General features: G+C 43.1%; 1 protein-coding gene across 1 annotated transcript in view; it reads left to right on the top strand.

Annotated features, from left to right (window-relative positions):
• Positions 1 to 6,634: 6,634 nt before the first annotated feature.
• Positions 6,635 to 27,087, top strand: part of kif26ab (kinesin family member 26Ab) — a 58,320-nt gene continuing 37,867 nt past the window's right edge. Inside the window, exons 1-3 of the mRNA XM_026303215.2 lie at positions 6,635 to 6,857; positions 7,115 to 7,333; positions 26,398 to 26,874. Of these exons, the coding sequence (XP_026159000.1) occupies positions 6,795 to 6,857; positions 7,115 to 7,333; positions 26,398 to 26,874 (759 nt within the window). The 5' untranslated portion in view covers positions 6,635 to 6,794. The remainder of the gene's footprint in view (positions 6,858 to 7,114; positions 7,334 to 26,397; positions 26,875 to 27,087) is intronic.

The raw sequence follows: 27,087 nt of genomic DNA, 5'->3' as shown, positions 1-27,087 counted from the left end.
GTCTTTGTTCAAAATTTTCACACTGTAATGTTGTCACCTGTATGAGACCGATCTGTGATTAGATTCAACTTTAAAGTGCAAAAACATATTATTTGAAAAATTTCCTGTTCTTTCTAGTTTCTCATTATTGTCTCATTACTGTATTTAAAAAAGTAAGAGAAGGGAATGTGTGAAAGTGGTCTGATGGTGTGTTTCCGATGTGGAAAAAGAAAAGAAATAAATCTTTTGTTTCAAACCATGGTCTCCTCTTATTGTTCCTGTGTTGCATTAAACCCTGAAACTCACATAAAACTGTCCATGTTCAGCTCCTGGTTAAAGATTCCTGACATGGTTTTCTGTCTAAGTGCACGTATGCATGTGTGCCCATTCCAAACCAGTGGCATGCAATTGTTGTACATTATGTCTATTAGTGTGCGGAGTCCCTTTGTGTTCTTTACAGAATGTGTAGAGAATAATGATGGGATCCATTGGGACTGCAGTAGGCCTTAAGCAGAAATTCTACATCAAAGCCAAACTGGAGGTGTCTTAACACTTTCGTGTGTGTTGGGTCTTACTGTCTGATACGAGTTAATTAACGAGAAATTAAACTTGGAAAACTAAGCTGGGATAAAATTCCTTCAGTCCATGTGATTTCTCAGCCAGTATTTGCTATCTCTGTCTTGAGGGCGGATGCCCTGTCGTGCTCCTCACTGGTGGAACCCCGCTCATCCGGTTGGACCAGCATAGGCCTCATTCCTGCCTGAATGGGAGACTTGTATGAACCTAGCCCCAAAACACTATATAAAGAGCTGTAACTTTGCAGTCAGTCAGTCTGAGCAGGGATGACACCACAGGAACACCAGCGCAAGAAAAGAAGTCACGTTCTCCAGGTAAGGAATTGGACACAGAGCGTTAGGAAAGAAACCACTGCTTCTTTTGTTTCTTTGTTCTTATTTTGGATTCGTACTGTAGCAAGTAGGCTCTGAAATCTGTTGCAGTGATTTGTTTAATTCTGACTCATTTGACAGATCAGTTCTAATTCTAGATGCTGTTTTTCTTCCACTAGTGACACCAACAGTTTAAAGGACGGACTTTGCCCTGAAGAAGTGCGTAGTCTCTCTGATTAAGTGGTTCTCAACAGTTCAACAGTTCTTTAACAAAATTGTGAAATGTTTAGGACCACTTGACCAGTCAAACAAATACTGCACGCTTTTGAAAAGGCTGACTTTGAATGGATCTCTAAAATGGCAACTATCTCAGAAGGCCTGACTTTTTTTTTTTGTTTGTTTTGGTGCTTCCTGGATGCCTCTCTCTCAGTCTTCCTCTCTTATTGTGCCCCCTTGTGTTACAATGACAACTACAGTCAGGAACTGTGTGGGGGGCTGTAAAAATCACCAGGCTTCAGTAATTTCATTCTGCTGGCGCACGTACAAAATGTTTAACAGCTCTGCTGCTGCAGTAACGCTCGCCTTTCTCACCACTTTACTGTTGTTACTATTCAGAGGTACTGATTAAAACAAGTCAATAAAGAATCATTTGTCTCTGTTGAATCTGTGTGGGACCATGGGCCGTGAGCCTGCAGGGATGGTCGCTGTCCAAAGTACTGAATTTGCTACTATATGTTACTATATCACTGCACCTGCTGTCATTTTCTATCTGAGAACTATGACTGTAAATATAAGGAGCAGCTAAAATGTTGGACGTATTGTCTACTTCACACATTTCCTGGATTCGTCTCCACTGTGTGTCCTTTAATCCACTTTGTTTGTTGAAATCTGGACTCAGCTCTAATGTAAATACCTTAATTCAATTCCAACCACACAGGTTTCTATTTAGATCCTTTATTTTCAGGACTAGTTTGATGGGAAAACCTGACCCTAAAGAGTCTGACACCACTCTGGCAAGAAAATCCAAATGATTTTTTCCCCCCAAGGAATAGGCTACTTTATATTGCATAAATCATTCATGAAAGCACAGTGCACCGATTATTCCTCCTCTCCTTTTCACACAGCCCCCTTTCTCCTTTTTCCTTTGATCGCCTCCCTGCGCCTAGAACTATCAATATTTGCTAAACGCTTCTCACAAAGCCTCGCCGTGCACTGGGTGAAGCTACAGAGGTCTCACAGGCAGGGGATAAGACATAGGAGAGGCAATAATGAGATGCCCAGAGCGATTTCCCTGTACGTGCGCAAGGGCAGCAGATGTAGCAGCACATGCGGTCCCAGGGGATCCCGTCCTCGGAATTTCATCAGCGACACGGGGGAAGACCCAACCCAGATCTCTTCCAGTGGGGAGAGTTGAGTGACGGACGTGGTAAATCATCTTTACTGTGGATTGGAATTAACCACACTATCACAAAAACTGTGTGTGTGTGTGTGTGTGTGTGTGTGTGTGTGTGTGTGTGTGTGTGTGTGTGTGTGTGTGTGTGTGTGTGTGTGTGTGTGTGTGTGTGTGTGTATGTGTGTGAGAGAGAGAATGAGATGGGGCGATGATGAGTTCACGTGGTTTTCGGGGTGTTTGTGGAATCAAAAATAATTTATTCATCCTTAGAATATTTATTTACATCTGTCTGCAGCTGCAAAACATCAGAGCTCCATGATAAACTCTAAATCTTGATTTTTAACCATCTCTGACCTGCTGAAAAATCCAATCATCCACGGAGGGAACCAAACTTTCCTTTCTATCCCAAGGAGCTGCAACTTTAAAATTTAGAATCACCAGTATTATCCGATATATTACACTCGATCCTATTAAAAGTGCAAATAAAAGTTTTATGACCATCTGGACTGAACGAGTGGATTAAACCAGCAGTATTTAAGGGAGATGTCCCTGTAGCTGTTGCACTGTGTTTATTCATGTTAGAAACCTGTTTTAGAAAGTAGGATTTGAAAGGTGCGGACATTTACTAGATAAGGTCAAATGTAACACCCTGTTGCATTATGGGAAATGTAGGATCCAGAGCCATTTCCCATCATGGATGGATAACTAGGCCCAAAGGGATCAGGGGGCCATAGAGGAAAACCGAGAAGGGACTGTCAACCTGTCTATTGTAAAGTCTACAGAGAAAGTAGAGTAAAGCAAGTACAGAGAAAAAAATGGAGGCAAAACAGCTAAAAAGAATACAAACAACTAAAAACAGACAGTGACTAGAAAGAGAGTGAAAACAAAGCCAAAGGCCACAAAATGACAACTAAAATATGAAAAACCTTAAAATAAGGCACAAAATGAGTTTATCTAAGGAAATACAAAACAATACAGTTTAAATGGTCCCAAAATGGCTAAAGAGACACAGAATTATAAAGAGACACATAACAGTGGCCTTAAGAAGGGGCCTTTTACATGTCTGTGCCCAGGGGCCGGATTTCTCATGATCCATCCATGTATCCCAGTCTCTGCTGCTGTATAGAACAAATGTTTTTTGAAGTCCACTGGGACTCTTCCAAATTTATGGAAGTGCAATAAGAAATTGCAGGAAAATCTCTTTAATCCAAAAACATTGAACAAGAGATTGAGTCATAGCAAAGAGTTTGTGTTGGAGCTGTCACGTTAGAATTGGACTTATTTAAATGTGGTTTCCAACTGAGAATTAGAAAACATGCCCACATTTCAGTGTAATCACAATAGATGCTGTCACACTGTCCCACTGTTCACAGTCTGTCTCTCTGCTGTGCAGCTTTGAAAATGGTTCACATTCATAAATTCAAACTGCACTGACAAAAAAACGCTCTGCGGATTCTACTTCAGATTCAGTTTTCCCACTAAAACACATAACAAGCTCTCACGTTTTCCTTTATTACTGCTCAGTCAGCACAATTACATGGAAAAATGGCTCCCCTGAAACACTACAGCCATTCAGCATTTCAATTTATGGGACAATTTTCCTCTGCCTGTTGGTAAAAGTAAAGGATATTCATTGAATATTGATTTGGAATCATGAGAACTTACTACTTACTTATATTTAAGAGATCAGTTGCATTATTTAGTAGCACTGAACACCTTCAATTTTCAACTCACACAAAACTTCGATTCGTGGCGAAGTGATTTCAATGCACATTTTGGTTGATTTGATACCGATAAAACCTGCAATAAAGTAGTTTAAAATATACATACAGCAAAAAAGTTTTAACATAATAAAACATTGTGTCCCTGCAGATTATCTTCATCATGTTACAGAAAGCAAATGGCTCTTATTTGATATTCCCCAGTGAAATATCTGCTATAAATCATAGGATCCTACAGCGGCACTATAAACCTGGACACACTACAGCCCCCTATGCTGCATGAAGATTGTATAGGGGAAAGAAATACCATAAAGTAAGACGTGATTAGGTCATTACTGTGTGCGCAGGCACTCTATAAGTCCCTGCATGAATACTGTAGGAATATTACAGCCTGGATTGGGATTTTACATCTTTGTGTGAGGGCTTACAACGATGCAACAGCAAATCCGGTGGGAGAAGAGGTCATCGCTGTCTGATAGGGGGCTGAGAGAGAGAGAGAGCGAGAGAGAGAGAGAGAGGGAGGGAGGGAGAGAGGGTGAGAGAGAGAGAGAGAGAGAGAGGGAGGGAGAGAGAGAGGGTGAGAGAGAGAGAGAGAGAGAGAGAGAGAGAGAGAGAGAGGTTGGAGAACAGAGAGCACCAGATGCAAGAGATGCTCCATCGCACTCAGACGTGCAGCAGCGCTCAAAGATCAGCCATGACCCGCCTCTGGACAGCCTCCATCCAGTGAAAAAGTCTGGATGGAAACCTTTTCTGCCTGCCGGATGGACCGTACTGCTGTCTTGTCTTTTAGGGCTACTGGAAATCCGGGAGGTTATTTTACGCACACGTGCGAGCGCACACCGTGACTCACTGGATGTCCGGATTAAAAAAGCTTGTGGATCTTCTTGGAGGGTACGAGAGATATGAATTAGATGGATATACAAATCAAATAGGTTTCCCGAGGAGTGGAATATTTTCTAGGCTACTCTTGCAGCCCACATGGCTTTACCAAACTCATCGGGGTCTCCCGGAGCTGGGAAGCCCAACCCCAGCGTCATAGACCTGGGGACAATCTTGGTTGACTCCGACATCATATTTGGATTTACAAGTCACCTGCTGAAGAGAAAAACTAAGGTAAGTTTAGGACTAGCAGTGTTACCTCAGGGATGATCTCACGCTTGAGGTTAATGCTTTTAAATGAAGTGGGAAGGGAGAATGACGAGCCAGACAAATGATGCGCGTTTGAAGACTCTCGTCCGTCTTCAGGACCTTGAACAGCACCGCGCAGCATCCTCAACCCCTCAACCTCTTGGATTTCGCTCGCAATTATTTTATCTTATTATAAACTTCTGTAACATTTTGCAGCCAATTAAAGTATCTTAACTTTTTCTCTTATGGCGTAGAGCAAATGTACAAAACAAAACCAAAAAAAAAAAAGAAAAAACCTCTTGGACGTCTGACAGAATTTGGTTAATTAAATTAGAAGCTGCTGTTAATCAGCCGAGTCCTTATCAGATTTAAAAGGGACTGATAACTTACTGTGGGAGCGTTTCTGGGCGAAATCTGGGGATTTTTAATGACTAATTAGTTTTCTAACATAAATCTTTGTGTCTTTGAGTCCATCTGCAAAGTGTAAGATTTTACAGCACAGTCAGAAAAGAGACTTAACTGATCACGAGCAGACATTTGTGCAGAGTCACAATTCATTTGTTATTCCAACAAACACGTATTGAATTTGCAACTGGTTGTGCAGCAGGAGGACAAAAGACTGTGCGATTTTATAACTCGGTCGTTTTTGAGAGCACGAAAAAAGAAAGAACCGTTTCGGCGGTTGAGGACAGCAGAGCTTACGTCACAGGCATAAATGATTTAAAGTTTTACAAATAAATATTTAACCTCAGTGCCCCCCACCCTTCCATTCGAGAGATGCTGCTCTGTATTTGCGCCGCAGGATGGCGCCAGAGTAACACCAACAAACAGACCCAGAGGGAGGCAGGGAGGAGAGGCAACAGTTGCTCATGTGTCCCGTGCGTAAAGCAGCCTGGAATGGATTTATCCACTTTATACTGCGGTAAAATGCGCCTAATGCGAGACTCAGATACCAAAGTGATCAATGTCTAAGTTGTGTCAATCTTGTGATCTCACATACATTCATCATTTTCTAAAAAATGTTATGGATGATACTTGTTTGATGGTCACCAAGAGGAGATCTACCCACCTTTTTAACCCCCTAAACCTCAGTACAGGCTCGAGTTCAAGCCCCCTAAACTTTAATTTCCTGTTTAGATTTGAATTAAATGTGTGATTTTTTTGGAACATTTGGAATGATCCCACTTGATGATATAAATGCTCCAAAATATAATGTGGCCCATTTTCTCAGCCACTCAACAGAACATATTTAAGAAGGTAAGTATATTTTTAAGGGCTTCAGTAAACTACTACTTTACAGTTCACTACACCACCGGGAGACTAATCCATGGCATAATAACAGCTATGAGCTCTCATGTAGCCCCCCCCCCCCCGGAACCCCTCTAACCCCGTGCAGGAAAGGTTTCTTCAGCCCTCCCATTCCAGGAGTAATACCGCCCCCTGCGCACCGCTGAGCCTCCTCCTGAACCAAAACTCCTCCGCTTGTTGTAAACTTACGGGACACACTCACTAGTTGCCTTCGACCAGCGGGTCCTGCTCCAGTACAGTCTGACAGATGACTGGTAACCATCAGTCAGGTCTTCAGTCCTGCCTATGGCTTTGCGTCGCGTCTTTCAGCGGCACAACCTTTGAGTTTGGCGTTTTACGAAGACGTTCCCCTGAAGGTGTAACCCTGATCTAGGGAGAATGAGCTCATTTGGGGGCAGTTCAGCTCCTGATGGAATGGACCCTAGCAACCGCATGTTCACTGTAAGTGTCTCACTCCATGTGACTGAGTGGAAAAAGGTGTTGTGCTTCCACTGATGTTGTTTGTATCGTTTCCATCTAACATTAAAAAGCCGCACAGGCTGCACATCTGTGGTGCGCACTGGGACAGGTGCCCTGTTTTCAAGGTGTCCTCAAGGCGCAAACAAACATTCCCCCTCACACTTGTATGCACCTGATGTGTGTGACGCTCCTTCCACCGCAACCGAGAATCTAACGAAACTTCTTTTCTTATTCTGAAGGTGGAGGGATGTCCGAGTGGGGAGTCTCCGGTAACCCCCAGGAAAAGACTTCTCTCTGCGGAGGACGCGCGGTGCAGCAGCCGGCCTGCTCCTGAGGGCGCCGGGTCTGTTTCCATCTCCGAGTCGGAGGAGAAGGGAGGCTTTTGCCAGCAATGTCAGAAGAAAGTGTCAGAGCTGAAGAAGCAGGCTCTAGCTCTGGCTGATCAAAATTCATTGAAGGTTGGTGCAATCTTTTTTTTTTTCACACTTTGTCAGGCAAGTCTTTTTGCTTTTATTAACACCTTCGAGTTTGAATAATGTGAGATGCCTTGTTGTGTTACAGTATTAAATAGTCAAATTAGATTCAGAAAGTCAAGTGAGCAAGTTACAGTCAGTGTTGTAAATGCAGGATCAAACAGGACTGTGGATCAGCACTGGCAGCAGCCTCACAGTCTGAGCTGCTCTAACATTTCTGGAGAGCTGCTTGTGTCTTTTGTCTTTTCTTGTCCACCTGCACCTGCTGATATCTATGGACAATGAAATTAGACCCACTTGACTTACAATTCGGACAAGAAAGCTCTCACCATCAACATGTATGCTATGCTTGACTTCAAATGCTGGCCTTGGAAATGAAAATGGAAGCTTTTAAGGCTTTGAAAGTGGCCCATTGTTTTGCTAAACAATGCTTATCTCTTTATTTTGCTGTTGGGTGTGGGGATCGAGGGGTCTGAAATGAGTGAGCTGCTCATGTTGGAGACTGAGGAGGAAGTTAAGTCCCAGTCGACCTTCGCTGTGCATTGAAAGTGTTCCTGTATGGCTGCTCACACAATTCCCACCGCTGTTAAATATAGGCCCTGAGACCACTGTTGTTGTGGCGGGCTGGGTTTGCCCTCGGGTTTGTACTCCTTTGTTGTCTCGTTTGAGAGAGAGAGAGAGAGAGAGAGAGAGAGAGAGAGACTCAAAATCAGATTGGATTACAACTCCTCAAGGTTCACCCCAAATCTCACAGCACTAGATGTTCAAAAGGGAACAGGTAGACAAGGGGGCATTTCTGAGGCACCTGGGCTCTGTGTATGTGTGGTCTAAACTTTGTTCTGAGCAGATCAGATCTATATTCAGGTATCAGGTAAATCCACCCTGTAAACACATGAAGCCTGTCCCTGGCTGCCTTTATCTGCCATGGGAACTGACCTCCTCCTTTATAGTGTAGGACCCTCCAGCATTACTTTATGGCCTTCACCAGGTGCTCTATGCTGTAGAAAGAGATGAGAGCTGCCCCCTCCTCCCCTTATTTTGCACTTGTTGATGGCTAAATTGGGCCTTAATTCCAGGGTTGCAAACAGTGATGGCAGGGTGGTGTTATTGTAGCAGGGTTATGGTATGGACTACTGCAGCTGAAGGATAATAAGCCCATTGTCTTTGTGAGTTTGAGCTGCTCACCTGTTGGGCCTCGCAGAATGGACACAGTTGTGGATGATCGCTTCCAAATTGCTTCCTCCGTCGGGGGGAATAAGGTCAGCAGGATGACTCAGGTGGCCTGACGAACACACTACCTGCTAGGGTTCGGCCAGTGTTGTGTCTGTGGTTGTTATGGGAAAAAAACAGAGCGGAGACTGTTTACCAGAGGTCGTGCTTCCCATCCCTCCCCGTCCGCCCTGCCGTCCCTTTTTCTTTTTTGCAAGTAGGAAGTCGGCTTGTCCCCCAGACACCCCCCCCACACACACACACACACACCCTGCCTCTCAACTTATTGTTTGAATGCAGTAGTAGTAGTGAGTCGATAAAAATTCAAGGAAGAGTGTTAGGTTAGAGTGAATGTGCTTACATACATGAAGCCTGCTGGAGGGAAAGTTCACAGTTCACACACACTGCAGCTTTTGTCCAGTTTGGGTCTAGAGGAACCTGCTTACACTATGTCCCACGAGAAAAGTGGTAAAGAGGCCAGTGGCATAAGTGGAGGACTGCAGAAATGAAATGAACCTTTTGCATAGAAATCACAAAGTTTTACCTTTAAAAACTATTTCAAAGATTTTTCCTCTTTATGCATCCACATCTACTGGCAGCAATGAAACATTTCTTCATGTTTTCTGATCCTAAGTGCCTGCCTCACTTCATGAGCAATACTTGTGTGACACCTATTTGAGCCGAACATACAACTATTGTTGCTGCCCTTATATACACAGTTTGCAGTGCTTTTCTAATTCTAAACATTTGATGACATTTTACTGAAGGACCTAACCCCAAATTATCTTTGCTAAATGAATGTCTTTGAGCTAACATCCTTAAATTTTATGTTATTAAGACAGCAGATGATTAAGGGAAAAAGCCTGGGAAAATGCCCTTTGTTAAAAAGGACAGTCAGAAGCAGTAGAGACACTGACTACCTCTAGACTCAATCTAATCAAGGGAATTCACCTACTTAATTTGCATAATTAAAACCTGCAGCGAGGAATGACTTCAATAGTGAATAGCAGACAGTCTGGACTGAATAACTGCAGACTGTGCTTATTGTGGGTGGACACAGCGACGGGGTGAGGTTTGATATAAAGAGGACGATTGCTTAAATCTCAGCTTCAAAGCAACCAGTTAGCTCCTTACTGTAATCAGAGGCTCTGTCAACACAGACAGATAGGCCCAGGCAGCTGGATTAGATCCACGCTCAGCTCGTAAACGCTAACACTTAACCTCTTTTTGTAAGTCTATAAGGGATATTTAATATTGGGGCATGAGATGAAATGAGAGGGAAGTATTTTTTTTTGTGCCTGTGCCATCAAACTGTCGCATGAAAAATTTTCAATGACAACAAAAGGCGATTAGGTTTGTATAGAGCCAGAGGCCTGGAGTTATTGTGACCTGTAAGGAATATAATTCTTTGCTCGTGGCCAGGCTGGAGCAGCTCAAGCCCCTTAGTCACAGAAGCCCTGTCACTTGATAGCTGTTTTTTAAAGCTACCCTAAATTGTATTCACTGAACCATGACAGAGTTGACATTCAGAGAAAACAGGAGCCACAAAATGGGAAAAAGTTGATGAAATATGCAATGAAGTCCAGTTTTTTTTTTTTTTTTTTAAAAACCTTGAAATCTGCAAGACTACCTGGGGGAAATATGCTTTTCACTTTCTTGTTGAAGTTAGATAAGAAGATTGATATGAAGATTGATACAGTTCCCAAATGTAAATACTCCAGCCAGCTTCAGGTTATCTTGGTACTTCCTTGGTTTCTTGTACACTAAATATGAAGCACAGCCAGCAGCTGGTTAGCTTAGCTCAGTTTACAGACTGGAAACAGGGGGCAGCAGCTGACCTGTGTCCAGAGGTAACTAGGGGTATTAAGTCTACCTACACCTCAGACACTGAATAACACATTTGTTTAATCCATCTAATCACATGATTAAATTACCAAACTTATTATTAACACCAGATGAACCAAGACACACTGCCATGTTTACACTGTGCAGTGTTACTGTGCCCACAGTATTTCTTGGTCAGCTGTGGTCATTTCCTGGACTAACTCTGCAACATGCAATAACTGCTCCCCCCCCCCTCCCTGTTTCCAGTTATTGTGCTAAGCCCATTCAACTTTCAACCAGCATATAGGCTTCTCATCAAACTCTGAGCATGGAAACATATTTTGCATATTTTGCAAAATGGTGAACTGTTCCTTAAAGTTTGCAGCTCAGAATACTTGCATTTTCTTGCCCTTAACAACTTAGTACAGTATATGGATTTATCCCAATTCTTTTTTTTTTCCAATTTTTGAGCTGAAGTTTAAAGTAGATACATTAGCGTTTGGTATGTCAGTCCCAAACGCTAAATACTGACACCTGTGATTAGAAAACCAAACTTGGGCCTTGTGAGCTCCGCTGACTAACGGAGACAATCTGTGCTATTGGAGGTTGAGGTCAGTTGTAGCCAGGCCTCACCTCTCTGATGACCTTTGCCCTCTGGATATGATGACACTGAATTTAGGACCACAGGCTATGAGCATCCAAATGTCACTATGAGCATCCAAACGTATTGGGGTTAATCTCGGTTTAAAGAGAGTGAGCAACTGTGAACATTGTGTGCTGCTGATGTATGCACAGTGTTTCCATGCCTAATATGGATGGTGTGCATGAGTGTGACTATGAATGTGGCTGCAGGAATTAATTTGTACCTTGAGGATTTATGCCAGATTTTTTTTTTTATGTTGAATTCATAAATTATGGGAGCAGTAATTCTCACAAAAGACTCATTTGGATTCATGTTTGATTTATTTCTGCTATGTTTCTCATTTGACCCTTGATCCACTCAAAGTGCAGAGTTGTTAGTGAATACTTGTATTTTAAATCAGCTTGTGTTTCCTGAAACACTGGGGAAAGGAATTAATCAGGTCTACATCATGCAACTACAGTTTGCAGTCTCGAAATGAGACATATTGCAATATTGTAAAAGAATCAGAGATATTTGACTTTTTATGTGCAGTAAAAACTTATTTCTACACAGTCATTTCTCTCTGTATAAATCTCATGTATTAATTGTATGTCGATTGCTTTCAGCCTAGTGCGGTTTGTGCCTTCTTGCCCACTGGATTTGTATGACTGTGAAAGAACTGGGGCAGAGTGTTTAGTTGTCAAGGCCAAAGAGCTTGCAGGAACATTTCTTTGTTGATAATACTGTGTATAGATGAGTGTGTATTTACATGTCAGTGTAAGAGGAATGGTTCAGGAGAGTCAAGTAAGAAGTGGGTGCTGGTGAGTGGCTGCAGGTCTACCCACTAAGCTGTTTCTCAGGCATGTCAGGGAATATATTACCTCCCTTTTGTTGACTGACCTCTGAGATATCTGTCATTCCTCCCAGTCTTTATGGTGGGCATACACCTGGGTTTGAACAGTTGTATGCTGCTAGGTTTGCTGCAGGAGGGCTGATGACAGGACAGAATGACTGGCAGACGGATGGAGGGAAGGACTGAAAAAAAATGACTGTGTGAAAACCCCCTCCAGTTGTGAAACTTGAGCTAAAGTAGAGTTAAAACAGAGCATGACCATATTATTCTATTCACCTCTAAGCACCTGAGCCCCAGAGGCACTCTGTGTTGTGTGTGTGTGTGTTGTGTGCCTGCTCAGCAGTGCATGCACTCCAGAGAGCCTGGGAGGAGATGAAAGACGCGACGGCAGAATAGAGGAGACTCTGAGCTGAGCTGTCCTCTCGTTTCATCCCTGCATGAGTGTGACTTCTGCTTTATGGCATGTGGCTGTATTAAACCGCAGAGCAATAATCTGGTGTCAAGTGGTGCAGGGACCACAGACATCAGTCATGGCGCTACCATGTACTGTACTGTATCTGGGAGCCTCGGCAGCTTGCAGCTGTTCACTGCCACTTTTCCACAGGTCTCCACACATTCTTTCACTCTTTCAGCAGCTGTCAGCCACCTCTTCCTATGGCAAATCTGTGTTTCCATGCATTGTTTGCACTTCCTATACACTTATTGGAAGGGTGGGTATTGAACATAAATACTTCCATGGTACCGGCTGAAATGTGTCCACCAAGTAGAAGGTATTGAAAACTATCAAATACTGAAAACTGGCACTGAAGGACTTGTTTGATTCCCATTAGGTATCATGTATAGTATAGTATACTAGTATAGTTACTGTAGGCTACAGTAGGCACAGTGGCACAGAATAAAAATGCATTATGGGATCAGTTCACTTTTTTCCTCATTTTTTTTTTATTTTCCACTCTTTACATCCATGTGTGAGCTGTATAGTCTAGCTATGGCCCTTTAAATAAGGACAGTGGAACAACCTTGTCAGTAGTTAAGGGAGCGTAAAGAGTTGCTCATTCACTTTCCTGCTTCCAGATTTTTACAGCCGGTCCTGCTTTACAGAGCACTTTCACTGGCCAGAAACCTTTTCTCTATCCTTCAGGCAAATATGGAATGAAGGCCACACATATACTATGTCTGCTGCAGTTTCATTTTACATCTTTAATTTGGTGAGCTGAAAGTGATTTGACCCCAGTTGCAACGGCCCAGTTCTCTACCTATCACAATTGTGAGGGTAAATTGCTACGAGGCAGAGTGTAGGAAATGGGTTCCGGGTGTGCAGATGCGTGAGCTGATGGGTCTGGATGGAAAAGGAGCCGCAGTGAGGCTGATGCTTGTTGCCTTTCATCGGGAGGGGAGTAAAGGAATCTGTTGGAAAAGGTTTAGGAATTCTCCACCTGGAATAACTGCCATTGCTTACATCTGCTCTGTGCTTCACGGCTGCTCGGAGGAGCAAACCCACAGCGGGCAAAATAAAACAGGAGATGACTGAGGCTCCCCAGCAGATGCCCATTAACACATACAGGAATGCACACGCAGGTGTCCACGCTCGAGCTCCGACACACGCACTTATGCCTGTATGCAGTTTACCTAAAGGTGTTTTTCTGGCCATTTGACTCTTTTTGGTGTGGCTGTGTGCATGGATGGATTAGGAGACAATGGGTCTCTGGGCAAAGACATGTAAAAGATGTATGACAGTATGACTTGTAGTCACTCTGCATTTTCATCTGGTTGTTTTGTGTCTGTTTCCATCTCTTTGTCGTCATTTTCCACTTATCTCCCCCCCCCCCCCCGACTCTCTTGGGCTCCTGGGCCTGTGCCCAGTAGGTCTGTTCGATAATCCATTCATGGCTTACTGTAATGTCTACAGACAGCTGTCCAGGTGTTCCCACAGTTCCCTGTCAAGATGAGCAGAGTTGCTTAGAGCTGGGAATCTACTCTAAAACCGTCAGTTATTCTTAAGGTTACACTGCCTCTTTCATTCAAACAGGTCAAATATCTAAAGTCCTTAATAACAGCTATTCAGTATAGACCTTCAATCAAACTGTGAGACTTATGAGAGCAGCTGCACCATTACCTTACAATGAGCTGATGAGAAAGCAACAATCTGCCAGAAACCCTGAAGCTTCATGCTTGATAAAGCATCTTTGCTTTGATTAAAATCTCTGTAAATCCTGTCCTAAAGTGGTCTGGCAGAGCAGGGCAGACACTAACTGAAGGGTTGGTCGTTCGATCCCTGATTTCTCTACTCCACATGTGCAACATGCTGCCGGTGGCTGTTCCATGGGTGTGAATTGGCAAATAGTGTAAAAAGTGTGTGAGTGCCCTTGAAAGTCCATTTACTAGCCTTAAAGATCCCCTCCAGAGACATCTTGAGACACAGAAAAATACTTAGGTAAAACAGTAAATAAATAAAACTGTTCACTTTGACATATTTGCTGCCAGCAGATAAAATTTTTGCTCCACACTCCGGCTTGTTGTTGAAGAGTTAGGATTCTAGCTGCTTTTGGAACAGAGGTTTCAGGCTCAGCACCACACTCCTGAAATCTGCAATCTATTTGTACCATGATTGGCTCTCAGACATGGTTGTCATCCTAAGTTTTGTTTGCCTGTGTTTTGTGTTTAAAGCTCAGATTTAGGACATGCAAACAGACATGGTTCCCTTGAGCAGAGAAAAACAGCCCGTTAGAGATAAACTAAGCACATACACCAGTGGGGGCAGTTATTTATAGGGTATAAAAATAAGAATAAACAACAAGGAATTGGTGTCATAACATGGAAAAAAATGTTATCTGTATGAAAAATATACAATACAATATTTTGGAGGATCCGCGTAGTCACTCTTTGCTGAGCATTTATGAGATGATTGATACAGATCCTAATAGGCACATTAAATATGAGGCTCCAGCCAGAAAGGCATTGCCTGGCTCTGTCCAAAGATGCACACATAGATTTACCAACCTGCAGCTTTAAAACTCAACAAATTAACAAATTGCATTGTGATTGGTATGAATGGTCATTTTGAGATAGCAGAATAACATTTTCACAGCCTGGTAATAGCAGGCCACAGGTGTGTATTTACTGGGTGCTGTAATTGGGACACCAACTCAGTCAGGCAATAAAAACTGAAACCCAGATGTGGTTTTGTTTTATTAGAAATAATATTGATAGAATTCTTTAAATTTAAACCGCGGATAACGCTGTGAATACGACCTCTATATATACTTTAGCTCTTTCTTTTGGTTGGCGTATGTGAAGGATGATTGCCATGCATAATAGTCCTTGTCTGAATGGGTTTGCTGCTGTTTGGTGAAGGATCATGTGTTACAAAGAGCCAGACTGAAATGAAACAATGGATCTGCAGTTGAAGCTGACAGGACAATGTGTTACAGCACGGCACAGGTCTGCCGAGCATAAGGACTGTGCAACAAAGGCAAAAATGTCAATGAGCAAAGAACACAAATGCAACAAGAAGTGTAGCCAGTGGGAATTAATCAGTTTGACATGTCAATTAAGGGCAAGACGCGTGTGTGAATTTGTGATTGGGAATGTGTGTATATGTTTGTTCTATGCTATCTCGGGGCTCCTGCTGCTCGGCTCTATATGTCATGGTGAAGTGAGATGTACAAGATCCACGCAGACTGCAGCCCATTATTGAGTCTGATTCAGAGTATTGGAAAAACATAGTTGCTGAGATAAATTTTCAAGACGGTACACAGACACAGAGGAGCGCTGAGTTGGAGGTAATCTCCTGCTGGCTCCATAAAACGCACTCATTTGACAGCAGGCCTTGTGGTAGCAGACAAATCGCCTGGCTTATAGCAATGTGCTGAAAGAGAATGCCAATGCTGTGTATCCTTGCCAAGATAGATATGCAGACAGCAAACTCCGGGCTGTTTGGGTGTGGTTCCCTTGCTCACAGCAAACAGTGGATCAGAGGAGTTTGGTGCCTAAGTTGGACTTGACATTGGCTTGTTTGTTTACCTCCTGGGCAGATGTAAATGGAGCTTTGACTTCTCACCTGCCAGATCAGAAAGCTGCTGGTGTTTGGCCTCTTTGGCAATATTTACCCTCAGAGTGTGGATTGTGAGCTGTTAGAGAAGCAGGTTTATAAAATCTATGACAAATGTTGATAGAGAGAGAGCGTTGCCTGATTATATGCTGAGTTTTTTGCATGTAGTTCGAAGGTACATTTAATCATGAATAAAGCACTTTAATAGGACTTTAATAGGACAAATATTGCTAGAAATGTCAATGAAAGATAAACAAAACTAATGACCAGTGGGATCCTTTGTGTTTAACTGCAGAAGAAACAAAATATTTGTGTGTTAAAACTCTGTAATCACATCACTGACATATTATCAACACCATTTAATATATAGTTACAGTAAAACTGGACTATTTACCCTGAAGGTCTAAGTGACCAGTAGTGGTAAAGTGTGGTTGGGGTTTGCAGCTGCTGTGTGAGTGCACTGCTGTGCTTTCATGTCATATTTCTATATATGTGTCTGGATGATGGTATGCATGCATCTCAGTGTGATTCTATTTGTGTTTGTGTAATAGTAGATGGATCGTGATGGTTTGTGTTGTGATTGGTAGATGGGTTGTGTTAACTCATTTTACTATGCTGCCCAGCTATGCGTTGGGCTATTCGTTATTGTCAGGAGCTCATTCAAATACGTATATAGGGCTCCATAAATCCTGGTGCAGTGTGAAAATGCCAGTCAAAGTTCACGCTGCTCATGTTCATTTCATGCTTGAGTGTCCAGCTCTGTGAGCGAGGATGAGTGTGTGTGTATTGATGATGTGTGAATTGTGCGTGTAAGTACCAGAGGAAAAAGAAAGAGATGAAGCACATTCAGAGTCTCTCCATCCTTTCCACTTTGCCGCAGAAGTCATCCATCTTTCTGAACTTAACTGCTACCAATTTATGATTGCATTATTACAGTCGGTATTTTATCCTCATTCCAACACACAGGCCTGGTGGTGGTCTGGTTAATGGAGAAGGTGATGGAAAAGGTGACTGGCCAGTGCCATTACTGTGGTACATGGTGGGCTTTGCTTTAGGGTAAATATAATGAAAATGCATGCTCTCTTTGGCTCTGATTTTTAACCCTGCTGGCTGACTTACTGCTGGTCATGGGCTGGTATGAGGTGGGGCTAACATGCCACTGATTATACTAATAAACTACACTGCACATTTAGTTATTAGCTTAATTAGTAGCCTGTATCGTTATATCATCAAATAAATATCCGACACAGTTTTGCACCGAAGCATGCAGCCCCCTCTGCAGCCCGGAGAAGCACAAGGAAAGAACTCGGAAGTTTCTCTTCCAATGAGCATTTTTCTTTCATTATCGAATGACCTGACTTAGCAATTTGCCTGCTGACATTTTGTAGAAAATAGCAAAGCAATGCTTTCTACAAAAAGGCAGCAAAGTTGCTTTTACTCCCATTGAGAACTGTGTCGCTGAATTTCTCAATAGGCGGAACACTGAAAAGGTCAACCACAGCTGTATGGATTTTTGTAATTGATTTTCACCAGAAAAAGTCAATCAAGATATAGTAGCTGTGTTGTTTGTCCGTGATTGGCGGGTGAAGTCTTTTTTTTCCTCACACTGGTTCACTTCTGTACATGTAGTATGTGAATAGTTTCCAAGGCAGTAAAAGGCTAAATGCATTTTTTTTTTTTTTGGTGCCTGAAGTCACTGGATCAGATATATTTTCATCCTTTCTTAACAACAGGGTTTGTTTGGCAAGCTTTCAAGTACTGAAACATCCTCCCTTTATGTTTCCTGGCTTAACCTATATTTCATCCAGATAAGCAGCGGACCAGTGGTAAAGCTGGGAGAGGAGTCAACATGACTGCTTTGTCCAACATTTCACACCTGGCACATCTCATGCAAGCTGATAAAGTGGTACACTGTGCCTTGAACTTTGACAAACAGCAACAAAGTAAAGCAAAGCTGCGTTATCACAATCGGTTGTCTTTATTTGTTTGCTGACAAACACCTCGTACTTTGTAGGTCACTGGTGTTCAGAAAAAAAAAGCAAAAATGAGGATAATTAGATTCATATTTAGATCAGCAGAGATTTACTGTGTTGAGAAATGGTGCTATCTTGAGCTTGTCATTACTCCCCGTAGATGCTTGTGGAGTAAACCTTCCCTTGCCGCTCTCCCATGAACCAACTCCCATTAATAGATCCGTCCCTTATGCTTCCCCTCTTGTTACTGCCGCTCTATTTTATGATGTCACTCTCTCTGCTGAAGAGCTCTGGGCTGTTTTATCTCCTTCGTGTGTGTCGGGCACTTAAACTTAAACCTCTCTGTTTACGAGTCCCAAACTGCCTCTCCATCCTCTGTGCTTGCTGCTCAGTATCACTTCAGCATCTCCTATAAAAGCTGAGACATCCTTTCTGTTCTGGGAACTCGCTGTTGGGCCTCACAGTGCGAACCTCCAGCTAAGTGCCTGACTCCCATGCTGGGCGTGAGAACAAGCCTGTGTGGGCGTGTGGACAAGTGTGCATGCATATGTGTGTATGTGTGCAGGTTTATTCACAGCGATTCTTCATTCGCTTTCTTGTTTACTTGTATGTGTTGTTGACAGCCACCGTGTGTTCTAAATGCTACTCTCTGGCCTAAACGAATGCAGTTAGACTATCTTTCCAATTCACCTTCACTTGGTACTGCTTTAAGTTAGTATTTTGTTCCGACATGCTGGTGTTTTTTTTCTGAAATTGAGAACTTTAATGGGATGTGTTTTAGGCACTCAGCAGCTCTTCATTTGCCACAGGCTGTTTGGCAGCAGCACACTCCTGGTGCTTCCCTCAGACATTTAAATCAACACAATTGTAGCAATTGTTGTTTACTGCTCAAAATGTGTGCGTCAAACAAAAACATTACTGGAATGCCTTTGAACGTGTCTGTGCAACACGGAAATGCTTCCCTGTCTGAAAAGGAGGGAAGCTCTCGGGGCGCACACCTGTGTCTTTGGCCTTGGTGAATTTCTGCATTGCTTTAAAGAGCAAGAGTGGATGCTACTGCTGTGTTCAGTATCTAACTCCCCTTCCCCCTTTTTCTTTCAAGAGCAGCAGCTCATGAGAACCAAAACTTACAACAGGTCATTATTCAATGTCCTCTGTGAGTTGAGATAACCAGCAGGCTGTGATTATCATAATGTACACCAACTAAAATGTGTGCTTTTATTTACACACAGTCTTAGTAATAAATACATGGAGTACATTGTATGTCAGCTTCACTTGTCATTTGAACACTGTGCTGGTTTCCTGACCATTGGCTTGAATTCATGAGCTGTTTAGGCATAATTCTTATGATCAACACTTATAATTAATGAATAATTGATAAAACTAGCATTAGTTTAAATGAAAGTTGTTATAAATGCACAAACTCATTTTTTTCTTTTTTTTTTTTTCTTCTCGTTTTTCATGTGCTGCTCTTGACGTCTCCATCGCTGACCCTAAACACAGGTAAATATAGTTCGACGTGTTTTCAATTTCTGTAACAAATGTGCTTCCTTTATTCCCCAGAGCATTTATTCATTCACAAGTATGTTTTCACCGCTGACACACAGTCATTACCATGTCCATCCAGCGAGATGTCACCACCCTCCTCGACTTCCCCTCATCCCACGCTGGGCATTTATGTCTTCATCTCTTTGTGACTTAGAGCCTGTTTTGGCTGCAGTGTCCATTAGGCGGGTGGTGGGGCACACTTGAACTCCCAAAGAAGCGGTCAGTGGAGACCACATTTGAACTTGATTTGACCTGTATTGTATATTTCCATCTCTTTTAAGTTCTTCTTACATGTGTGCTGTGCAGTGTCACAGCTTTCAGCAGAAGTTGGTTCCCGTGCTGGAAAACTGCTCAGAAAGTGCTTCCTACCTGAGCTGTTAGGTTATAGAGGGTGCTGTAAAAACCCTACAGTAGCCATTGAAAGTTATGGTGGTGCTATGGGGATGGAAGGCTTGAGGCTCCTGCAGCAGCTGAACAATGCTTAATTAGCTCATAAACAAAGGCTGGTGGGGGGATCAGAGAGGGCAATCAAAGTGTCCCGTTCCTTTGAGCTTGTCTCACCATCAACAAAGCTTCTCTAATGGCCCCGTCACTCCACTTGTTGTGTCTCACCGCGGTGTGCTTCCTGACGACATAAAAGAAGCACATTCCAAAAAGAGCCTCGAACAAGAGACGCTACCCATCCACCCCTCCCTTGGCCTTCAAAGTGCCTCCCCATACCTCAACCCCCGATGCCAGCACCGCTCCCCACACCTCCTCTCTCTGCCACATACTGACATTGCTCCTCTGCTCACCTCAGTTTGGTTCCCACTGGCGACCACCGCAGCTTTCATCTCCCTCCTTTCAGTCCTGCGTTTGTGACTTTGGTGGTCTGTTTTATTGCGTTCCTTTGTGCGACGCTGTGCTGGCACACTGCAGTAGGTCTGTGAGGAAGTGCTCAACACACACTGGAAAGATTGTTTTATCTTGGCATGAATACAGATGTGTAGGAGATGTGTCTGTTTGTATATGTGTGTGTGTGTGTCAGGTGCATCAACGTGCGTGCCTGTGCATCACTGTGGCTCGATGTCCATGTTTGTTCTGGACAGCGAGTGTGTTATTTTTTTGTATGTTTGGACACGAGGCCCTCTAAAGAAAACAGACGTCCTCTGCCACACCAGTCCAACCCGGCAGCAGGTCGCAGGCAATCTCTGCTTGTTTGTGCGACTGTGTTATCATCTCCTGTTTCCTGTCAAAACAGGAAAGGACAGGGGCGAAAATGGAGGCTAGGAAAGTGCTGCCTTGATGTGTGTTGGCTGGAGATCCAGCTCTGCCTGACAGTGACCCTACTGGCCAGGAAAAACAGAACTGTTCAGGGCGTAACCCCATAGCGGGATACTCCATGGTGTTATTTTTATCACTTTCACAAAGCACAGTGAGGGATGCTTTTCCCAGCTGTTGACACAGGTCTGGATCATTTTTGTCTCCAAAACAGTGCAGCAGAGGAGAGAGGGAGATGTCCCACCTGGCCGTGTCCCTTTGGCCGACAGCCTTCTATGATTGTAGTCTCTGTTTAGGAAGGGAAATCCTTTTTGGCATTTTGTTAATTATGAAAGTGAGACACTCCTTTTCTTTGGATGATCCCTAGACCTCCATCACAATACTTTTTCCATCAGGCTGGATTGGTTGTGCAATTTTATCCATCCATCACACATATTTGTTAATTCTTTACAGCAGGATGTCACACATACACACTCTGAGTGTTCTTCTATGCTTTGCAACTGCAGGCACATTCCAGACAGTAGAGTCAGCTATCAGCGTGTTTCAGGAGGTGGGTTGCTGCTGATGGCAGAACAGGTAAAAGCGCCGGCATCTGCTGTGACATGGCTAAATGAGAAGGCACAGAACAGGCACAGGGCACAAACAGCCAATTAGGGAGTGGGCTAATTATTGACTGGTGAGAAATGAGGAGCATCTCCTGCTCTGCTTAGGGAGTTGCTCTAAAACTGAGTGTTGCCTGGAGTTTGAAGGCAGAGCTAAGTGAGTCTTTTTATGGGGTCTCTAAAAATGAAAACGCTGCTTGCACAAGAATAAAATTATTAGGTGGACCAGATTGCACCAAGCAGGGGTTTTTTTTCTGTTTTTGTTTTCTCACCACGTTGAAGCCTGCAGCCTGACTTTTATTTTAATGTGCCAAATAAATCAAATTCAGTAATTTACTTCAAGGAACAATATACTACATCCACTGTTTGAAAGCCCAGTTTCGACTTCATGGAGCCTCGTTTTATTTGTGATATGTGATGGATGTGATATTTAATATTTGATGATATTTGTGTTTATCTGATGAGAGCAGGGAGGTAAACACCAGCACATAAGAGTCTGAGTTGGCAGCAGCGGTCTGCTCCTTTGTTCATGTCCCAGATTAAGATGTGGCGTGTGACCGGGGTCGATGTCATCAGCAGAGAGGTCGGAGTACATTTGTCTTTCCTGACAGACATTCAGCTGGTGCTCCAGTGCTCTGGCAGAAGGCCACACTGATGCTGACCTCCATGAGTTGCACAATTAGTTACCCTTTGACCCTTCAGTCCCACAATCAAACCCTGAGCACGGACAGGACGTGCTTGTGCATCCCCAGACCCTCTTTACATATAGACTCCCTAAGTGTGTGTTTGCAGCTTGAAAAGACCACTGATGCAGGATGTGACTCAGTCTGACATGACGTAATAGCTCCGAAGTTCACCTTATTCTTTCAGTGTGTTTAATCAACTTAACAAAACAATGCGAGCCATGCTTATTACTTTACCTCACTGAATTAATCATATATCTGGCTGCTTTCCATTCTTCACTCATAAATATATAAAAGATCCATTAGTCTGCATGTACAGCTCTTCTCTCCTTGAGTGACTTTTGTTATTTAACTGCTCTTAACTGGGTGTTTCTCATGCTCTTCACTGCATCGCATCACTCAGGACTTATGCAGACAGACTCAGACGAATGCCGTCATATCCCGGAGCCAAAAGTATAAATCTCATTGCAGAGTCGGGCGTTCTGTTTTCGCTTTGTTTGAAATATTGTCTCCTTGCATTGGCTCCGAACAAGCAATTCAGTTGCGAAACCTCTATTACTCTAAGGATTGCATGTTTCCCCTCTGCTGTGCTGTGAGATTTCATATGAGCAGACAGAAAGCCCCCGAAGAGCTCAGTTCAAGACAACAACTCAGAATGCAAAACAAAACAAAAAAAAAACAAAAAACAAACTCCCAACACAATCAAGGTTATCTCTTCACTTCATGATGTGAAGTGACAGCAACAGTGCCGTTGTCGGTCTTTGTTGATTTTCCTGACATGAGAATAGACGCAGTATTGTTACTTTTTGTGATTGGCTGTGCAGAGAGATTTGGCCGTCTCCTAAAGTTAGCTCACGAGACAGTGATTTGTCCAACTTGGTGGTCATGAACTGTGAGACTTGTTTGAACAGGTGGATGACACACAGTACAAAGCCTTTACAAATTGGTCTGCTTCCTGCTGAATCTGCAGGAATGTGTTTGAACATTAAGGCTCATTGTCTTTTTTTTCTTTTCTTTTTTTTTAGCAGTGCTAGGAGCATAGATGCAGGGATGTTAATGTCAGTTGATCAGCTGGTCATATCATTAAGGAGTCAGCATTTGCCTCAAAGAACCACTCTCTCTAGCCTCATAGAGTTATTAGCATGGCTCTAGTTGCTCCGGATTGTTCAGCATTATATCAAGGATGTGTTTACATTAATGTCATTGTAAATACAAATCTGAATAAAGTGTTAATACTATTTTTTTTTTTTAACATGCAACTATCACTATTCTGGCTTTCAGCCCAACCAATCCTCCACAGTTCATTTGAATATTAGGTGAAATGGTCGGTGTAGCTTTGTGTTGTGGACCATGAGGCCCGTTTGCAGGATGCTATTGTTCCTAAAAGACAAAGTGGCAAAATGTGCATGTGAAAATTTTTTTGATAAGCCAAGCATTTTTCTAGGATGTTGAATGAAAATCCTTCAGACTCAGTAAGTGGATTAGTGTGCGCTATTCTCCACCGAGATAGTTCAGCCTACTTCCTTATCTTTCTGAGATTCAATAGAATATGTCTAGACATCTCAATTAGCAAGGAAAAAAAAAAACAACAAAAAACAGATACTGGTTAGCGCTTATCTCAGTGTATTTTTCTGTCAGCACTCTCACCAGCTTTTAGTGTCTAGTTCTCATAAACAGACAACAGTTTTCCATTAGGACTGCCCTCCCTGGCTGAAACGCTCTGAGCTGCTGTTTAAATTTCTATTATTAGTGATAATTGTGTTCTCTGAGAAGTCACTGGCATAGTAATGACATCTTTCATGATAAATTAGTATTCCACCCCTCTCTGCTGTACCTACACTAGACTGTTTCACCAGGCTGATTCCTCTGCTTGCAACTCTGCTGCTCCATTGTTCCGCCGACATGCAACAGCTTTGTGACACACAAAGCGTGTCACTCTCTGAGATAATGCTCTGCAGACTGGCGTATGAGGATGGGACAGGGATGCAAAACTCAGTTCACCTCAGCTCAGGATGATTTTTGCTGTAGCATATGAACTCGGTTAAAAAGCTGAAATAGGGGGACTAACCTTCAGCTCATTCTATAGTCCCTACAGCTCCAGGGTGCTCACACATCCATGGACCGATAAGTGAAAGCTGCCAAATAAAAATGTGCAATGCTCAACAGTAACTGCTTAGTCTACTTTATTATGCGTTTTCTCCTTATACAGACAGGGAGAGAGGGAGAAGCGCGAGGAGGAGGGAGGAGAGAGGAGGAGAGGATGGGAGAGAGAGAGGCGAGGGAGAGAGAGAGAGAGAGAGAGAGAAGAGAGAGAAGAGAGAGAGAGAGAGAGAGAGAAATATTGATTTCCTCCATGCCCTGAAGTGGGTTTAAGGTGGTCGGAGGGTAAAGGGTGAGGGGTGATGGAAGGTTGGAGTTGACTGGTTATGACTTGGCTTCAATTTCCTGTCTAGGAAGAAAGACTAAGCAGTGAAAATAGCTGACAGAGGCGTTTTCATTTGTTCTATTTCACATATCACTTCGATTTGTCAGACTGCATCATTGCATTTCAGCCTAACTGTCCTGTCTTGCACATAAATATCTTGGCTGAGCTTAACTTAAGAGACTGTTGATGTGTCAGGTTCAAACAGCAGTAGTTCTCCGTTTTTTTTTAAAGCTCTGTCTCAACTCTGATATTTCTGTTATGAACGTCTTACATTTAAACCCATCCGTCACTTTGATCTGCTCTGGTTAGTGCGGTTGATACCATACTGTTTTTAATCTACCATCGGCCTGTCATCAGCCTATCAGAGTTTCCAGCCACAGTGGGATTTATTGGATCTGCTACATTCTGGGTTTATTTCTTAGTTGTGCTTGCATCCTGCCTCTGCCTGCCTATGTGTAAGTAAGTAGCCAATATAGTAAATTATTAACCACGACCGCTCAGTTAATATCAGGCCAGTCCGGTCACAGTCCAATGCATGATCGCCCATTAAATGAAATGACGATATGGAGAACATGCTTATCCATCAGGGTCTAATAGGTAAATAGATAGATTGATCGATCAATAGATAGATACATAGATAGATAGACTTTATTACTTCTCTAAGGAAAATTTGAGTATTCTTCTAGCAATACTAATCAGGAGTAAGTAGTAAAAGCAATCAGTAATGTGTGTATAATTCAGTGGACCACCTTTCTGTCCATTTTACAGAGTAAGGGAAATGTCCAGAGGATACGTGTGCATCATTTTCAGTGAGGCTGTAGGAAGTTTGTCTAATCATGCTATTAATGTGTGCTGAGAAAAGTCGTTTAAATGTCTTTCTACTGAGCTGCTTTAATGGGAAGGAGATTTAGAGCCCCCTGACCTGCCTCTGTGGTCTCCGGGTCTATTGGGTTAGCCGTATTAAGTGGCACTGCATTAGAGCAGTGGATTGTTGTTTCTCTGCGGCTTCACTCCTCCTGATCACCTCAGAGGTTCCACGGAGCAAAGGCCTCATAAACATTTATATACGGGCTGTGGGCTCCTGCCTTTGGCCACGACTCCACTGGGCAGAAGCCCAGTGGCCCTTTATGCCTCTTAAGAGACAGTCTTGTCTGTGTGTTTGCATGTCTGTGTGTCTATGTGTGTTGTTTGTTTCTGTAAGGCACAGAGAAAGTTATGTTTCACCTTCACTTAGGATTGGAATAGTTCACTGATAGCTCTGTGTGTCTTCCTGGAGGAGATTATTATTTTCACATTTGGCAGTTTATCATATGTTCTCATGCTGGGACACCTATGTATATCACATACATCGTATGCAAATTGCACAGCTTTGGGCACCAGAGTCCCCTCAGCAGTCATTTTATTCCCCCCATTCCTCCCAAGCAGAAACAGACACCCCAGGGATCCTTCCTAGAGGCAAAAAGAAAAGACAAAATTCTTCTAGATGGTGTCTCTAAGACTAGTAAATAGCTCATTTTTGTTTTTGGTCTTTTTCTTCTCAAAATCATCACAAAATAAATAAAGGACACATTTCACTTGTTATTTACACGACTGTGAAATCCTCTACTAATCCCTCTGAGCTTTATTTCAGAGTTGTCTCCTCACGTTTAGCTTCTTGGTCTCAGATCCCCAGCAGACACTGTGAAATGAGCACATGCCCGGTGGACCTGATCAGTCGTAGATTGCATGCAGTCGAAGCATCTCAGTCTAAACAAACAAACGTCCAGAATAAAAGGAAATGTTTAAGGCAGGGAGTGAGGGTCCCAGAGGGCAGTCGGAGACCACAGGAGTTGCAGAGCACTGACGCACGTGGAAAATGTGAAAAACACACAGGAAATCCTTTCAAAAGAGCAAACACTGACATATGCTTGAGATGACCATGTTACATACATTGTGGTGTGTGTGTGGGTATACTGTGAGCAGAATTAAAGCCTCTTTTTTGTGTGTGTTTTCTCTGCAGGACCCTGGGTATGCAACGTTTCTGTTTGAGCAGCTCCAAACACCTGGGAGCCATGAAGCTGGCCTCAGCTGTTGCCAGGTGTGCTCCACTCCTTTCCACCAGCTGAGACAGGAAGCTGTGCAGATGCTCAATGGGCCCATCCTCACCTTCAGCTCAGACATGTCAGCCCTGCCCACTGCAGCCTTTTTACCACAGCGTTCGGGATTCACTGTGTCATCATCCGCTGTCCATGCTAAACAACTGTCCAAAGGCCAAACTGTCACCCACAGTGTCCTGCCCTTAGGGGAGCGGCATAGGGTGCTGGGCTTGGCACAAAGTACCTCGGCCTCTTCAGGGCCTAAGACCAGTGTCCAGGTGACAGTGGCAGGAGGGCAGCTCACTGGATCGCTGAGCTCTGTCACCATCCAGACGCAGCAGTACCTTGAAGGCACGTGGAGCATCTCCAGGGTCAACAACTTCCTCCCACAGCCTAAACCGGTACATGTCTATTTTCAATTTTATATTAGATTTCATGAATTTAGTTCCTTGTAAAGCAACGTTCATCAGTGCACAGTAGAATGATAGGGACAAATACCAAAAAGCATTGAATGCCAAGGTCTGAATACATCTCTCTTTTAGTTTTTAGGGGATTTAGAATTTTTCTCTGGGTAAAAATGATACTAAACATTCCAGCCTAATTTAACAAAAATG

This window comes from Mastacembelus armatus, chromosome 22 (assembly GCF_900324485.2).
Source record: "Mastacembelus armatus chromosome 22, fMasArm1.2, whole genome shotgun sequence".
Lineage (NCBI taxonomy): Eukaryota > Metazoa > Chordata > Actinopteri > Synbranchiformes > Mastacembelidae > Mastacembelus > Mastacembelus armatus.
This window is presented reverse-complemented; position numbering and strand designations above follow the sequence as displayed.